At 36.6% G+C, this 18,237-nt stretch overlaps 1 protein-coding gene across 1 annotated transcript in view; it reads right to left on the bottom strand.

Moving 5' to 3' along the window:
• RP1 (RP1 axonemal microtubule associated) overlaps window positions 1-18,237 on the bottom strand; it is a 162,759-nt gene that overhangs the window by 123,363 nt on the left and 21,159 nt on the right. Inside the window, 12 exon segments of the mRNA XM_041412898.1 lie at window positions 2,892-3,023; window positions 4,597-4,774; window positions 5,850-6,062; window positions 6,666-6,839; window positions 8,368-8,392; window positions 10,176-10,327; window positions 10,469-10,500; window positions 10,587-10,663; window positions 12,206-12,281; window positions 12,941-13,019; window positions 13,767-13,938; window positions 14,549-14,573. Of these exon segments, the coding sequence (XP_041268832.1) occupies window positions 2,892-3,023; window positions 4,597-4,774; window positions 5,850-6,062; window positions 6,666-6,839; window positions 8,368-8,392; window positions 10,176-10,327; window positions 10,469-10,500; window positions 10,587-10,663; window positions 12,206-12,281; window positions 12,941-13,019; window positions 13,767-13,938; window positions 14,549-14,573 (1,335 nt within the window).

The following is an 18,237-nucleotide window of genomic DNA, read 5'->3' as shown; positions in this document are numbered from 1 at the left end:
TTCTGAGAACTTGACTATAAGATTTTCTGCTACTGTAGTTTGCCTAACTTCTTACATATAACTCTGAAAGCTAGAGTTCTTTCCAGCTATCCAAAACCACAACTTTCTTACAACAAAGAGATTAAAATGTTCATAAAATGCAAAGGTATTCAAGAAACATAAGGAATCCCATGCTGCTTCATGTGCTTAGGACAAGAACTCCAGACTTGGGCAGTTGCTCCCAAAAACAGTTACTGCAACTTCAAACTACCACCTCTTGGAACAATTATAATGCACAAACAATTCACAGACTTGGAATGCTTTCTGCCTCATAAATTACTGGCTCTTCTTACAAATGGAAATCGGTAGCATTGATTTGCTACAGGCTAAAAATATTGCAGTCTGAAAAGAGGATTTGATGGTTGCCCTGCATTACTCATGGGATTTTACACACTTCATGACAGCATGCTGTAAATCTATTGTGACAAAAATTAATTTTAATAGGCCTGCATGAGAATGTTGAAGTCACAGCCCTCTCCACAACTTCACAGAAATAACTTCTTTTAAATTTACTTACTTATCCTAAATGTAACACAAAAGGAAAATTACCTTGTCTGAGAAAACCGTATGATTGAGTGACACTTTTAAAATGAACCAACAGAAAAACTAATCTCTGGACCAGAAGTTTAGGCAATCAAGTGGATGTATTTTTTTTACACCTTTGTGTATCATCATTTCCAATGTTAACTGAGGTGGAAATGAGATCAGATTTTATTTGTACCTTTTAAGTAAAATATATTTAAAAATTAATAGCAACTAATAATACCAGACATACAGGAAAAGAATGTGGAGGATATAGAGAGCATTTCTCAGAGATACACTTTGTTAATACCAAACCACAGAGGTGTTCTCAGGGTCACAGACTGCATTTGTGTCATGGATGCTAATGACATCTGAGCTATTAAGTTGAAGCTGGGACCTGACATCATCTCTGTACAGTGAAATAAGTTTCTTGAGGAACATTGAACTCACACTGCAATGGGAGAAGTCTCAAATGCTGTAGCGTGGTTTTCAGTTTAATGAGTCCTAAATCAATTATTATTTGTGAAAACAGAAATCAAAATTCATCTACCAGTTAGCAGACACAGACATAGAAAGGAGGGTCTGGTCAGTCTAAGAGTTAATCTGTTCTGAGTTTGCCTGCTAAGCCCCCTGCTGAATTGTGAACTCAGTACAAGCATCACCCTTTTCCAAATATTAACTCTCAGTGAAAAATAGAAAACAACAATTTAATGAATAAGAGTTTAAAACTCAAGGCTCACCTGTATATGTCAAAAGACATATGTTGAGTAAAAAGTATCTCAGTAAAAAAAATGACAATTTTATTTGAAAGACAAAGTAACTTTGATATTTTTATTCATTTTCCATAAGCAGAATCTATATTTATGAATGCCAGAAGAACTACTTACAAAGTGCTAGAGACTCTGTGTAACCAATTTCACGGCAGATATTGCTTCTATAAAAGGATCCTTTGTACCCAACCCTAAAAACATCCAGCTTCTTTGAAAACAGGCTTGATGGCTTGTGTATTGTTGTCATGGGTTTCAGACACAGCATATCTGCTGACAACCCACCACACTTCAGAAAGGCTTTGTGACACAATGATACAAGATGAAGTCTGACAGATTAGAAATTGGGTGTTTTGAGCTAAAAACGGAAAAAAATATTTCCAAAAAGAATTATGTATTTATAGTGATTCACACCTGTGCTTGGAATTTAACCATAACACTTTGTTGAACTAAATTTAATTAAAATCCTGACTGATACTGCCCATTATACCTTATGAACAACAATGCCAGATGTGATGTCTTGTTCAGATACCCAAACTTTTCATGTACACCTTGAAAAAAATCTGAGGATCAAGTTTGAAATGAAATCAGCAGCCCACCTGAATTATTTGCTACATAAATGCCTTTGAGAACACCTGTAACTGAGTAAGCATGTCTCCCATGCTGGAAGTTGCAGTATAATCTTGTCTTTAAAGCTCTTTCATAGTAACAGATATTTCTCCACCATGTGAATGTACCTCCATGTGCTGTTTGCAGCTCAACAGTTTCCATTTACCCCACCTATTGATATCACCCACCTAGGTGACATTCATATCACCTTTTTGTGGTGATATGACATGATTCAGACTGTCAGGGTCTTTGGGTACATTGAAATAAGAGATGCAGGAAGCAAACACGATCATCCCCACTCTTTAAGAGATGTATCACTCCCTGTTTTGTTTAGTCATTTAGTTCCTTAATTTGGCTACTAGGATGCTGAATATTCCAAAAATTTTTGTCTTAGACCATTTATGCAATGTCTTTAGCTAAAGAGAAAGCATTTTATTCTAGATAAACATGTCTGCTAGACCATGACTCCAGAAGCATGACCAAAACATTATTTATCTAACTTCTACCTGCCAAATCATAGGTATAAATCTAGCATGCAATGCATCAAAACCTTCCTCTTTCGTCCAGTGAACCATAAAGCAGAAAACATGAGTGTGAGAGCATAAATGAGAAATATTCCATTATTTCAGTGAGCTTTAGATACGGTTCTGCACCATATCAACCTCTTAATTTCCCCAGAAATATTCAATCAATAGGTTACTAATTAATTTTTTTAATGAAGTTATTTAACAAGTTATTCAACCTGCTGATTGTTGCCTTATCAATAAACCACATTCCAACCCTCCTTTTTAGAAAAAGAGTAACTGGAAATGTATTTTATGTAGTGTGCTTGGGTGCATAATTCAATAATCTGGAAAAACCATTCATTGTCCTTCCTGAGCTAAGTCTCTGCAAACACACACAGTGGACAAGCATAAAACATGTACCACAGCTGGTTTCTAAACTACTATTTACTTGAGGGTGGGGGAGTTGAAGGCCGTTGAGGTTCTGGCTCCTGGGCTTTTGCTGGTTGGATTTGAGATCCTCTGAAGTCTTTCCTCTCTTGTTTGGGTGCTGCAGATGTTCCCATAGGCTTTTCCCGGCCAACTGAAACAATGAAATGTGAAATCTGTCACTAGCTAGAAGCCATTAGCTTTTTCTTTCTCAGAAGCTAACAACAGATCTCACAGTTGTTCCACACAATAGACATCAAAATCCTTTTTCTATTGTTAGCAGAATGCTATAAAAACTGGGAACAGAACTGACATACCAATTAAAGCCGATTCAATGTTTTAAAAATCTAAGCGAAAATTTAACATTGATGTAGGAAAAAAATGACTTGTTAGCATGTGGCTTTCCTCAAAATAAGCTTCTCCCCCCAAAATGTTTTTTTCTTAAGAGTGGAAGTGCTGAAATGAAAATTGCTAGAGGCCTTTTGAATAATAAAAAGTAAATTGATATTGCGAATATGAACATGTCAGACCGACAATATTTATTGCTTGTGTAGAAAATATTAGTTCCTTTGTATATTCCTTTTAGTGAGCAACACAGATTCAGGAGGGCTGAAGCCTGTGACAAAGTAATATTTAGCTTTATTTAATGACACCAGTAAGCACTGCCTTGTCCAGAATTTCTATTGAAAACACTGCTCTTCCAAAAGGCAATAAAGGAAAATACTTTCCTCATTTCTACAAGGACACAGTAATTAAAATACTCCTATAACCCTGCAGCAAACAGGGACAGAAAAATAGGGATGTGCTTACAGTCACTTTCATAATGCTTCGATCACAGTACATGGAACAATTAGTAAGAGTGGTTGTAGATTTTGAGACTCTCTTTTTGCTAAGTTTGTTCAGCTTGTGTTTGGAAAAAATCTGAGCAACTTCTCAATTGCAAACTGATGTCCATTTAGCCTTTTCACGAGTTGTTTCGTTTCCTGAGGTTTATTGTCAAGCTCACCAGATAAGAATACATTTCCTGCAGTTATAAACTAAGTCAGTTGGCTACCTTTGGTAGCCAGTTTTTCACTAAATTAAAAGCTTTGTTCTCCTGAAGGGGAAAAGACAAGCAGGCCACCCAATGACAGTGATCCAGAGTGTGCTGAGACCCAACTTCTGAGTCCTGGCTAGTTGACTAGGTCAGCTCTCTGCTGAGGAAACATTTTGACCACAATAGCTCACAAATCTGACTATGGGACGGAGGAATAACATAATGAATATTCTGGGTGTACAATGTATTTCACATCACTAAAAAAGAAACTGAACACTGCTAAATAGGCAGCCTTGAAAGTCTACTAATACCCCTATAAAATCATGAAAAACTGTAGTAGAGTTGACAGCAAGACAACACTTCCCAGGCTTCCAAAATCCATGGCCAGAATGGGGAATACACCCAGGAAGGTCATCTTTATCTTGTCCCGTTTCAATTCTCATTTTCAAAAGCTTAGTAGTAAAACAATTGACATCTAGTGTATCATTATTATTATTATTAAAAGAAAGGAATGAACTTAATTGAATAGGTAGGATAAATTAAGTGTGCATACAATGAAATTTTCACTTTTAAAACTACTGAAACACAAGGGAAATTGTGTCAATATATCTTTTACACTTCTGCTTTGAATTTTGTCCATTAGAAACACAAATTACTAAATAAAACCATACCAGATTGAGAAATCACATACATTTGATGACCTGTGGGTAGAAAAAGATATTTTTCTCTCCAGTGTTAACAACGGGCCTTGTTTGGCCATCTGGCAGAAGACCAATGTATATCCCTTTATTTCGTACAGATTCCAGGCTCACAGAACCTGTTTCCAAATTCTTCTCAATTTTAAAATGACAGTATTCATCACCTGTACCCTAAGAAATTGATAACAGAAACATGAATTCAACAATTAAGGTAGCTAGAAGACTTTTTAGAACTCTTACTTATCACTACTTTCCAGTAATATTCCAGATTAACTTTACATTCTTCAACATGATACATTACTACACACGCAGAGACATGCCTGCACCTTATCCCTGTTTATTCCTTTATGACCAAAAAGACTAATCAAATAAGTTAGGTAAGTGAAAGACCAAGTGAAAGCATCCTGATTTATGTTAGTATTTAGGCAAAGGCTAGGATATATTCAAAGGAGTTTCCCACTTAAACACTTTCCAGAGGATTAAGGAATGTGAAAATATCTATATCAGAACACATAGGATATTTCTACACAAATTTTATGCATAGCCCAGATTTGCTAATGCTACATAATATAGCATGTATTAAATAGATGTAACTAGTTTTTTCCCCAATTTCATAGCATTTACAAGTTTAATTTCAAAACCTTTGGACACTTTTTATCCAGACATCCTGATCCATAGGTGAGAGGACTAGTGAAAAATAAGATACTCACAAAGCCTGTATTCAAAATATGGATCAAATATTTTAATCTCTGAAAGTGTACTGGAGGCAATGAAAAAACTCTAATGGACCTTATACTTGAGAACTTACACAGCTCTGTTTCATATTCAGTTATCTTAAACTCCGAAATAAAAATTATGCAAAAATATTTCTTTCATTTATTAACTTAAATGAACAGAATCACACTTTAAAAGTTAGTGAAGTATACAGTCACTTACATCTTAATTATTCTTTAATGGATTTTATCTGTATCATCTGCCTACCAGTACATAAGTTTTAACTATATCCACATTTTCAATAGTTTAATAATACAAGCAGATCTTTACAGATTCCATCAACTGCCAAATTGACACAACACCTTCTCTTGCTATATTTTTCTGCTTTTGCTTTGGCAAATGAAGGAAAATATTTGAAACATTTTTAGTCTGAACAAATTTTTATGTCAAGCAAATAAAAAAAGATTCTCTCCTACCACTGACAATTCACTCAAACTATCTGCAGAAGGAAATACAAACAATAGCTGCTTACTGTTCCATCACACTGGTCATCTTTGATCTTCAGATACATTCTTGGTTTTTTCACACTTTCAAACATGCAGAGTCCAGAGCTGATTTTATGCACCCTCCAGTAGGATTCCTGCTGCTGCTGACCTGCTCCACTGCAGCTCCCATCAGGTCTAAGGGACAGAGCCTGGCAGAAACTTGTGTTGAGCAGAATGATGGCACCATGATGAAACACACCCTTTAGATCAGAAACAAAAAGTCCTCTGTGAACAGCACAGCTTTTCTCCATATTAAATTTTGATATTGATATTGCTCCTACCATTTATTTTAAGCACTTAATCATGCATGTCCTTGCATAAAAGATAAAAGAGTCAGTCTCAAGTAATTCAAGTATACCTCCAGTCTTTGAATATTTGCTGTTTTCTGTGCAGGCACTAACCAGAGCAGTGGAAATCCTTCCCTACTCTGCAGCATCCCTGCTTTTTCTTGCTCAGCAGCACAGCACAACATCCAGAGAACAACGAGAGTGGCAAATTAAGGAACTTGTCTCTTTTCAACACCTACTTTTTGAAGGTCTGCTAGGAAGTTTAGGGAATCATCTTTCCTGTGTTACTGCCCACTCTATTTGCGTGTTCCAGCTGCGGTATCGGCGCCGCTCCTCCCGGAGCAGTAAAGGGAACCTTCCCATGTGCCGCCTACCTGTTAAACTGTAGTTGAGCTCCACCTCGTGGAAGAGAATCCCTCTTTTACCTCGCAAACATCTGAAACTCCGTTAGAAACAATCTGCTTTATAACAACAAATTGTAGAAGGGTCTTCCTAATTTTTTTCTGCCCGCCTTACCTTGACATGTACGATAAATTCTTTGGAAAGCCCAGAATATCCTGTTGCTTCATCAGCTACTTTGCCTTGGAGATTGAAAGCCACAGTGTGACCTGGGTAGCTGGCTGACTCAAGAATGGCACAAGAGTTTGGTTGAATGTGGACACGGAGCTCACAGCAGGCCTTGTCTTTGCTCTAACATAGTCAAAGAAGGAATAATAAATTATATTAAATATATGGCAAAATCCAAACAACAGAGAGAGTATTAAAACAGAGTTTCTGTGTTGTTCAAGTTCCCACAATACTAGCAGTCTAGTACAAAAATCTTTCTATTTTTCAGATTTGCAATTGTGAAATTGTGGGCTCTGTGGAATTTGACAGAAACAGTTCATTGTAAGATGACACAGATCTGGCAATAATATGAAAGATACCTGGGTGCCTCACTTGGAGAGTGTGCCACAGTCTATAAAGATGGCAAAGAAGTATAAAGTTGACATAGACAGGAAATGGGCCGTGGTAACTCTTGACCACCAGCCCGCCTTCTCTTTCTTTTGCGTTTGTCCTCATTCATTTATACTGTTCTCACAGAAAACACTCAGAGAATCGGAAGTTTTACATGAAAGAGTAAAGCAACATGCTTTACTCCATGATTGTCTGTTCAGCTTGGCAGGCTTTATAATCCCATTGTATGAAATAATTTAATATGTTATCAAATCATTTATCAATACATTATAATACATATTTAAATATTATCAGCTCAACATCATTCTCATATTTAAATAAAACTAGAATTTTAATCAACATAAAATGCTAACAATCCCTCTAATAATTGATAATAGTTCTGATTTACATCACCTAAGGATTTTCAAGACTACAAAGAATCAATATTTCTAGGAAAAATTTTCTTTTTCAAGGTACTACCTTCTGAAGAAAAAGCTAAAAGAACTGTCTATCAGATTCAATATACCTATAAAAGCAAAGGAAAAATTGTATGGATTTTTGAAGTAGTTGTGAAACAATTGAGGACTAAGCATGTCCTCAAAGTACATTTAAGTATGTGTTATAAGGCAAATTGCAATGTTTTGCCTTTTTGTTCCTCCAGTGCCTGAGAGACAGGTATCATGTCTTACAGGTGTCATAAAACATCAAAGACTCCCAAAGCACTCTCAGACTCATTTCTGAGGCTTTTCACCAGAGGACTGAAAGCTCTCCTGCATGGGAGGAGGTACCTGGGCATTCCCACCTACACTCCTCATTTAAACCCTGTCCATATATTTACACACACTGATCATCCAGTGCCATTTCACTCTAATCAGCCCTAAGGAGTCCCTTTACAAGAGCATGGATTACTTCTATTTCCTGGGATAGGTCGTGACTGTTGGATATTAGGAAAAGATTCTTCACAAAGAGAGTGCTTGGGCACTGGAACAGGATCTCCAGGTGAGTGGTCACAGCACCAAACCTGACAGAGCTCAAGTGTTTGGACAGTGCTCTCGGGCACATGGTGTGACTCTTGGTGCTGTCCTATGAATGGCCAGAAGCCAGATTTCCATGATCCTTGCGGATCCCTTCCCACTCAGGATATTCTCTGATTCCATGATCAGAAGGAGCTGAATTCTACCACTCCATTTACCTACTTGTATACTGCAAGTGATGAGGAAGAAAGGTCACAGATGTGGGCTGGAACAAATCAAAATGCATCAAAACAAACCCTGGATTATACCAGCTGTTTTATGACTGACATGTTACTTGAAAAAAAAGAAAAAAAAAGAAAAAGAAAAAGAAAAAAGAAAAAGGGACATTCATTTAAAATCAAGCCAGAGAATCTTTCCTTATAGTAAAAGAGAAGATATTAGGGCATTCCAGGTAGTTTGTCAGAATGTGGCAAACAAATATAAATGACATCTTAGAATGGCCTGGTATTTCTGAATTAAAGAAAATAAATGAATCAAAGAATAAAAAGTAAACTGTGAGAAAACAAAGCCCTATCTCTAAATTCACCTATTTATGAACAATTTCCTGAGTTCAGTTCTACAATTCTTCACTCCTTATCTGATTGGAAGTACAATTATTTATTAAACAGACTTTAAAAACTTTTTTTTTAATCAGACAATGACATGTCTTTATGAAGCAGGAATCAGTAACAGCATTTCCTACCTTTCCAGTTACACAGCCACTGACAAGAGCAAGAGCAAGAGATGGCATTTGATGACTGCTGAATATACATATGTTTCTCCTTTTAACATTTACATCAAAAAGACCTAAGAGTTAAATGAAAAAGAAAAAGCTAGAAATAAGAAAGTCTATTAATTCATATTTTCATTTAATTGCAATTGATGGTTTATCATTTTCAAGGAAAAATAATTAATTAAGTGTTTAACTCAACAGTTTGACCTCTCTGATCAATAAATTCTCTCATTCATTCAGGAAAGGGCATCTAGGGACTACTGTCTATTTTGCTGCCTTGAGAAGAAAAGCCCTGAGAGGTAATGATAAGGAACAAATTTCTTTTTATCAGCACATATGTTTAACAAAAAAAAAATCCATAAAAAGGAGCTGAGAACTCAAGCATAATGAACTGGGCTCTAGCAATGAATTTAGATGATAAATAACAGATGATGTAGAGAACATAAAGCTCTCAGGTAAGAAAAGAGACTTCATTTTCTCTATTCCTATATTAGAATTCGTAAAGCAAATCCTGCAGCATAATTCATGGCTTCTCAAATTTTAAATCTGGCCAATTTTCCAAACAATTAACTTTTATAGCTACAAAATACTGATGAAAGGTAAATTCTTGCCATTTTTTATCGTTCCCAGGGACAACAGTGATTTTTTAAGCAACTGTTCTACCAATCCGTTATGCTGCAGTTTTGTAAGATGCAGCTGCCTCTGGAGGAATCCTGTGGTGTCCTGATGCACTCTTTGGCGTGACCTGAAAGATTCTATCATTTCAAAAAAGGTCAGTGTACGGTCCCTGTGTAAAGTCCCTGGTGAGATGTCAGAAAGACTGAACAGTTTCATCACTTCCAAGGGAATAAAATACATGTACCTAATATGATATGTATTAGAGCTAAGTGTTACTGATGCAGTAGGAGGAAAGTTGATAAAGGGTGGAACTGGTAGACTGATTTTAGTTGCCATTAAAATCACTTACAAAAATTGAATAAAATTAAATGTTTAATACACATACATATATATATATGTACACACACACACACATACATACATATATATATATATATATATACACTCCTTATTAATGAACTCTCCTTAAATTTGAATTTGTTGTCTCAGATGGATCTAGTTTCAAAAGATTCTTGCTGTTCTTGCCATGTGAGTTCTGTGGGAGCACCAAATTGAAGATGACAAGAAGTTTTTCTATTTGGTAAAAGAAAGCTAGCAACAAGACACCATATGAGAATTTGTACACATGTATATTTTAAGTAAGGAAAATGTTTAGTGTGATTATATACTCTTATCCATTTTAGGTATCTCAATATTAAAGACTTTCTTTGTATCTCATATGCATACATCCACATGGAAAATACTGTACCATATTTGTTTTTCTTGTCACCAAGAGCATCAACTCTGCTATCTGGGTAGAGGCAAATGAAACCACGGGTGACCCTGTTGTAAAATTGAAGTGTAATGCCTTTCCGAAATTTCCACTTTTCTGCATCCCACTAGTTTTGGAAACAACAAATAGAAAAGATTTATGAAAAGATGATACAGAGGAATTTGTCACACAAAGCATTCAACCGACCTGATTTCACTCAAAGCATCATTTCAGTGGTTTAAATTAAAATGAAAAGGTATACTCTTACAGTTTTTTCTCTCTTGAGCTCCAGCTCTTGTCCTGTGCAGATAAAAACAGTGTAATTAATTTACAGAGATTCTTCATTCCCTTTGAGACTGTTTTTTTCCCCACCAATTTTCACTTACTTCCTGGAAGCATGCTGGCATGTGTCACAGGCAGTTCTCTAGCAATATTGCCATCATCCTGTCCCTGGTCCAGCCACCTAAGAACCAGAACCTCTTTCAGCAATAACCTTTATTGGCAACTTCTAAAGTATGTGTGATACTTGTATACAATACTTGCTGTCCTATCCATTAAAGTCTCAAGGCTGACAAACAGCAATGCAAAAATTCAGCTTTAGTAAAAAGAGATTAACATTGGCAAAAAATTATTTTTCTTTCTTGTTCTTAGTGAAACATAAATAAATTCTTTCCTGGACTGAGGTAAAAGGGCCTAACCCAATTTTTACATGTCAGAGAACTCATATTCATCCCAGATCAATAATGAATTGTGCAGTGGTCGTGACGTTTGTTCTTCCTGTCTGCAAGAAGGTTACAGCAAGATGCAAATTGTTCCATGCCCTGAAAATCCCTATAGGAAGAGGCAAACACAACGGTGGCAACACTTTCACCATATCTGAACTATACTTTCACAATGCCTTTGTCTACATCTACTTTTGTAAGTTAAGTCTAACTCCATTTGAGTCAAAAGCATTCCCACACTCAGAGCAAGACAGCAAGCATGGCATCAAGCTCTAACAATAACTAGCACATACCCTGTATTTTTCTGCCTGAAATGGATTTGAACTCTCCCTAAATTATGTATGAAGCCAGCATTATAGATCTCTTCATAGCAGTTCATCTCATCTAGAATACAGACTCAAAATTAGGTCAGGCAAGGATGAGGTGCTGTATCTGATAGGCAGAAAGCCCTTACTCACACATAAATCAGTTTCAGTGTGCACATCGCTCACTCTGGGCTGTCTCAGGCAGTTATTTATTCACTCAGAGAAGTGAGAGGAGGAAATAGAATTGGGGTGCCACTGGCAAGCTGCAGCTAGACTCTTACGTGACCAGATTTTACCGTTCCTAATATTTGCACTGATATTTATCGATTAAGATTTTTCCGCAAGGTGTTGAGAATTAATCAGGCATAGATAAAACTGTAAATGAGTTACAGAACAGAAGATTCAGAGCAGCATCATCTGCAGGGGAAAAGACAGGGAAGTTAGGATTGCTTCAAATTATATTGCAGCTCAATGACAGGCTGCAAAGCAAATGAGTAAAAGGGATGTGGTCAGGCAGCTGCAGTTGTGATTGTCATTTCACAAGATCTTAAAGTCTGATCTTGAGCTCACTGAACCCCAAGCTAATCTCTACACTAACTTCAGTAAATCAGGAACAGTTTGCTTGAGAGACAGCAAGCCATTCTTTTGAAAAGCCTTGCATTGCATGACATGGAAGAACAGATGAACCTGCTGGTGTCAGATACAAGGTGTTGGATATGGAAAATATGTAATAAAAGCCTATATTAAATAGTTCAAAAGGTGTGAGAATGGAAAGTTCCCAAACAGAATTTTTTATTGCTTTTTCCTTAGTTCAAAGACCAGACGTTTGACCAGATACAACTCTTAGTGCTGTAAAAAGAATCAGACCATCTCAACTCACTTCTTAGGAAACACATATCCTTAAAGGATATTTCAGGAGAAAAACTAAGAGTAGTTACAAATTTATTAAACACCCAACCAAAATCAAACATAACCAACCTGTGACAAAGAAAAGTATAATCCAAATCTGTTATAGGATCCTTGATTACAACTTTGTCCAGAAACCATCCATTGCCTTAGAAGAAATAAAGTAAAAAACAAAACGTTGTTCATGAGATAAAAATTGATGTGTTTAATTATGTCAGACTTCCTATAGTCTTTTCTCTTCTACTGGAACGCAAAATCTGCAGCTCCACTGGCAGGTTTAAATAGTCACAGCTCCCCTCATGGCTGGAGGGAGGACAGTACCTGCTCCAGATGCTCTAGATCTTCCTTATAGGCCTGCAAGCTGCTGGGTCTCCCTCTGGCTACATCCCTCCCTCCTTTAACATTGCCATCATATGAGTCTTCTTAGTTTTGCCAATCAAAATAACAACAAAATTACACAGAAGCTTATGATGGCTCAAATTAAGTTGCAATGTTTGCAGTATTTAGGCTCTAGAGATTGAAAAATAGGACCTGTGACTGCAATCATTTTAAGTTTCACCATTAATTGGAAGTCTAATAACAAGATAGGGTTACAAAAATCTTCAATTGCATCTTTACAGTGCAACTGATAATGCTAATCCATCCAAAATTATAGTAGATCATTTTAACTTGAATACAAGACACAATCAATGTCTTAACATGCAAACATTCCCCCTCTTCACAGTTTTTCACAGGGATTAGTAAAAAATTATTATCAGACGCTGTCCATAACATAGTTGAGAGTAGAGTGCAGGTGAGATTTCTGACCTGATCCAAGCCCATTGTGTCCTATAACAATCTTGTACAAACATCCAAGGTGCACAGCTTCAACAGCAAAGACGTCAGTCTGTAACCAACCAACAAAATTTCAGAAAAATCTAAAAAGCAGAGTATTCTTCTGCTACAAAATTCTGAAGACCCAAAAACCCTTATAACTTTGTCTTATATAACCCTTATAACTTTGTCAATATAACTTTTCTCAAGATTGTTGCAGCAGCTCTCTGGTCACAGACAACAACAGACAACTTTCCCAGCCATTGTTCTGGGAAAGGCTGTCAGAAGATCAAGAAAAGAATGAGAAACAATTCTTATCTTCACGTCCTGCACCTGATATTGTAAACACGTGGAATGTGTTATGGAGATTTGTTTCTTAATTAGCCAATGTTTCTTAGGGTGGTTTCTTAATTAGCCAATGGTGATGGTGTTTTGATTGGAGGACCAATTAGGTCCACCTCTAGAAAACTAGGGTATAAAGGTATGGGTTTCTTAATCAAGATGATAACTGGCCTTCTGTGACTGCATGGAGTCTATGTCAATTAGTGCCTGGTCCTGGCCCATTGTGCTGACACAAGATCTTCATCTGAAATATTAGGTGATGATAAAGGCATCATAGATAGAATTTTGTAAATTAAAATTCTCACTTCCAAAAGCACTGGTATAACTTTAGAAAGTATTTGTAACTTGATTAGGGAATTTTGGAGAGCCATTAGAATGTAGTAATTATCTCTTTTCTAACTGCATCTTTCTTGAAATCACCACCCACCCGAGAGAGAAAAGCCAGCCAAACATATCCAAAAAATGCCCTTTCCCTTACTTGTCCTTTTAAAAATTTCTTGGGTTTCTGTGACCTGAGCAGCTGTCTTGATCCTGTATCACCTCTTTCTCCATAGACAGAAATATAAACATCAGCCTCAGTTCCAGCATTCCACAGGTCTCCTGTTGTCACGTGCACTTTGTAAACAGTCACTGAGAATAAAAGATGACAACTTTTCATATCACAAGCACTATTATATAGTTACAATAACATCTAGATGGCTGTAGAGTCCAAAGATGTCTGTGGCAAGGACAGGGTATAAAACTTTAAGAAACCTATTCAATAAAATAAAACGCAAAGTAGATTTTATGTTTTTTATGGTTGTTTTCTTCATTGTTGTGTCCCAGGCTGTCATTTGTTCGGAATGCAAACAGAAGTTAATTTTAAATGACCAGGAGCATACTTGGTCCTGCAGCATCATTTGAAATCATCATAAACTGAAAAGTAAGTAATGTATATCCAAGATTGGAGTCACCATAAGTGGTGAGATCAAAACTATAAAAAGCAATGGGAACCATTAACAATTTGAATGCACTGGTTGACCAAGTAGGCTAAAATCTAGCACCATAATTTTCGTTTTCTAAGACCTCAAAACTTAGAACACTGCACTGCTTTATTATTTTAGCAATTAATGTTACAGGATAGAATCATAGAATGGTTTTGGTTTGGGAGACACATTTAAAGACCATCTAGCCCTTGCCATTTTCATGGACAACCTCAGTTATACCAGGTTGCTCAGAGCCATGTCCAACCTGACTTTGAATGTTTCCAGGGATAATTACGCTCTCTATATTCCATATGGAAATTCTTTAAAGGATATAAATTTAGGATGGAATAATTAAGATTTAAATTCAATAAATCATTTCTTTAATAAGAATGCATATTGCAAGTAGAGCTAAATTTGAGTTAAAATATGATGAAACTAAAGACTACGTTACATAAAAATGTCTACTGATATAAAATTGTGGTCCTTAAAATGCAGATGTAGGAACTCCATAAAATTCAGAAGTAAGATAAAACATGCAATCATAATCAGTAATAATAATTCAGTATTAACATGGGAAAGGAAAAATTTATGTCAATATATGCTAACAATATTTTGTTAGACCAGATGAGGTACAGAGAGAATTAAAGGGGAAGACAAAACCTCATTTTCTGGCACACAAGCTCTTCTTCCAAGGGTTGGTGTCTGTGTGCTTCTCTGTCTTGCAAGCAGAAAAGAGTTTCTGAATCACTGGGTCCGAAACAGCATCAACATTATCATCATTCAATTGTCAGTTTCTATTTGAAACATGTTATGAAGCTTGGCTGTAATTCTCTGAAGGAGGTTGCTTCCAGATCTCACTTTTCTGATGGTCAAACACCTTCCTTTAACAAGCCCAGAAGATTTATTCACCGTCAGTACATATCTGCAATTATGCTAGGTGGCTGGTAGGTGTTACAATTTTTCTATTCGTCCTTATATTTTTCATGATTATCTCTCATTTATTTACACGGGTTTTTTGTGCTTGTTACTAAACAAACTATCTTTAAAGAATTCAATTTGAATAATGGTAATAATTTAGCAAAAACACTAAAGAACCAGCACATGGGTTTTAATGTGCCCACACAGAACACTAGTGGTAATTTCCTTCTGGTGTGAGAGCTAACTCATTTTGAGATCAAGCCTCTGAGCTCCTCTGAAATACGTGACAAAGGCCAGCCACATTTAACACACAGAAGCTTTCCATGCACTTGAGTTAGCACCATAATCAGGCACTATCTTTCCCACTGTATGCCTGTCTCAATACTTAAAATAGTTTTCACTTGGCAAATGAAAAGTTGCTAAATGAAAACTATTTACTAATAGTAAAAACTATTTACCAATACTAATTGCCGTATGAATTTAATTCATACTGCAATTTACCCATATAATTTCACATGTCACCACTTGATCTATTTACTTGTCCAATTTTTTCTTTGCAGCACCCACATGAACACATGCCCCATGAACAGACCACAGCAGAGGGAGAGAATTAATTTCTCTAGATCAACAATTCCATATCTAGGACCACAAAAATGCTCTATTGCAACAAGTTCCTCCTTCAATAACTATCTGCTTTCTAATTCCTGTAAGAAGAAAACCAAAGGTCCATAGTTACCAATACTGTGTATCCCTGGTTTATTCTCAGGATATAATTAATGATTGTGTCATAACAGACAGGGACAAAAGTAGAATGGTAGAGGATAAAACGTCAAATGAATTCTGCTCAGTCCTCCAGCATTATAATAACAAAGTTTTTATGTAACACTTCTTAACAGTTTAATTCCCATGTTTTCCTTTGAATAAAAAAGAATGTTAAATCAGAGAGTGCTTCAGCCTCTTTTTATTCAGAAATTGGTTTTAAAGTGCCTCTCATCATCTCTCTTTCACATTGAATCCAGACCCCTTCACTGCTCTGTTATCAAACTATCTTCTCTGAAGTTAAAAGCTGTGTTCCCTTTACACTGTCTCATGCAGAAATATAACACTGGTAAAAAGACACAGGAGTCATCTTTCAATTACTAAATCAGAGATGAAACTGCCTTCTCCAAAGCCTTCTGCATGACCCCTTTTACACTGAAGCTGGCAGAAATGCACAGAAGCTCTTTTCTTCCTCCCTTCCGTGAGAGAGAAATTGTTAACTACAAAATGCAGATTGAGGGGTTGGTTGTAAGTGTGCCTTTGTGCTTTTCATGCATGAAGATTACTCGATAATAAAAATCTTTCATTGTATCTTCATTTCAGAAACAAGGAGAGCTGCTACTCAGAAAGAGCCCAAAAATTAGGATCTTGAGAGAATCACAGAATATTCTGTGTTGGAAGGGACCACAGGAATCATTGACTACAATTCTTAAGTGAACAGCCCATATAGGGATTGAGTCCACAACCTTGGCATTATCAGCACCATGTGCTAACCAAGTGAGGTTCTCGAGGTCTGCATCTCAGGATATTTAAACAAGAGCATGTTTGGGGAAGAAAATATATTGCAAATAGGGTAATAGAGCATATTCAATACAATACATCAATCATCATTAATTAGCATTTATTCAAAGGGGTGAGGAGGCACTTGATTTTTATACCAGTGTGTTTGTATGTTCCCCTATAAAAACAGTATTGATCTCATGACCAAAGAGACCAAAATTATGAAGAAGCAGGCTGAGTGCCTCTGAGGTTTCTCTTGTCATGGAGATCATGACCACCCAAGACCAAAAATCATTATGGTTAATGTGGATGGGCCTCTCTCTCTAGAGCATCTTATGAGCCATTGTCATCTGCTAAGTACTGGGGGAAATCTCTCCCATTATTCTTTGTCCTTAAAACATACTTTTGAGGCACAAACCTGTTTTTTTCTGATCTTCTTAAGGTTCTTAATTTCAGAGCTCAGTCATCACAGAGAAGCATAAATATAACTCCAGGCCACCCATCTCTTTATTACAAGAGTAACTGTCCCAAGGTAAGTTTTCCCACATCCATGGACCATTCTCTGGACTTCTGCCCCTCGATTTTATTTGTATATATCCTCTTCCTCTAGCCTGCACCCACAATATCTCTTACCACTGAAATACCTGTTACGATTCCAATTTTGAAAGATCAACACAAGGGACCATAGACACACCATAAAGTACTGATAAATTGTTAAACATTCTGAAAAAGGGGTTTAATAGTTTTTAGGGAACTTAGAATGGAAGTTTCTCTCATCCCATTAATTTTGTCCTCTGCAGCTGACACAATTTTTGTGGGGAAGAGAAGAGGACATGTCCCAGGTGGATCTTTTTCTAGTGAAGTCCTAGCACAAGTACTAATAGTGGTTTTATGGCTTTTCCCCCTCTAGCATCACACCCCAATAGAATGGGAATTTGCCACAGCATTCTTGCTCCCTCACGCACATCTCTCCCAGGACACACTGCTCTTGTTAAGCCCTTGTAATTTTCTTAGAAATTTTTCCAGAATTTCCTTTTTTCCAGAAAAGGACAATGCCAATTAGAGAGAAGGGAGGAGCAAGGACAGACTTTCTACCCCTTTCCACTGATCAAGCAGAGGGGTCACATAGCAGCATCAGGGACTGGTGTGGTAGAGCAGGACACTAAAACAGTGCAACAGCAGCAACACCCAATAATTTTCATATCCTTTGGAAGCATTCATCTTTAGAATTACAATACAATCTCTCTGTGAATAATGGAGATCTTAACACTATATATATTTATTCTGAAAGTTTTATTCCACATCCAAAAATTAAAAATATTCTGGAAGTCTGAGCCACTTACCTGAAAGAGACTGTTACAACAGTAACACTGGAGCTGTAATCCTCAGTTATTGAAAACAGAGTTTGTGATCTGGCTCATATGCTGGCTTCATGGTTGTTACATGTCTGACATGTCTTTACTACTGTCTTTATTTTAAACCAAACATAAGCACTGGAAATCTTACCAAACAAGAAATCTACTTTAA

The sequence above is a fragment of the Onychostruthus taczanowskii genome, unplaced genomic scaffold (assembly GCF_017590055.1).
Source record: "Onychostruthus taczanowskii isolate IOZ18803 unplaced genomic scaffold, ASM1759005v1 scaffold4, whole genome shotgun sequence".
Classification (NCBI taxonomy): domain Eukaryota; kingdom Metazoa; phylum Chordata; class Aves; order Passeriformes; family Passeridae; genus Onychostruthus; species Onychostruthus taczanowskii.
The sequence above is the reverse complement of the archived record's forward strand: the minus strand, read 5'-3'. Positions and strand labels throughout refer to the sequence as shown.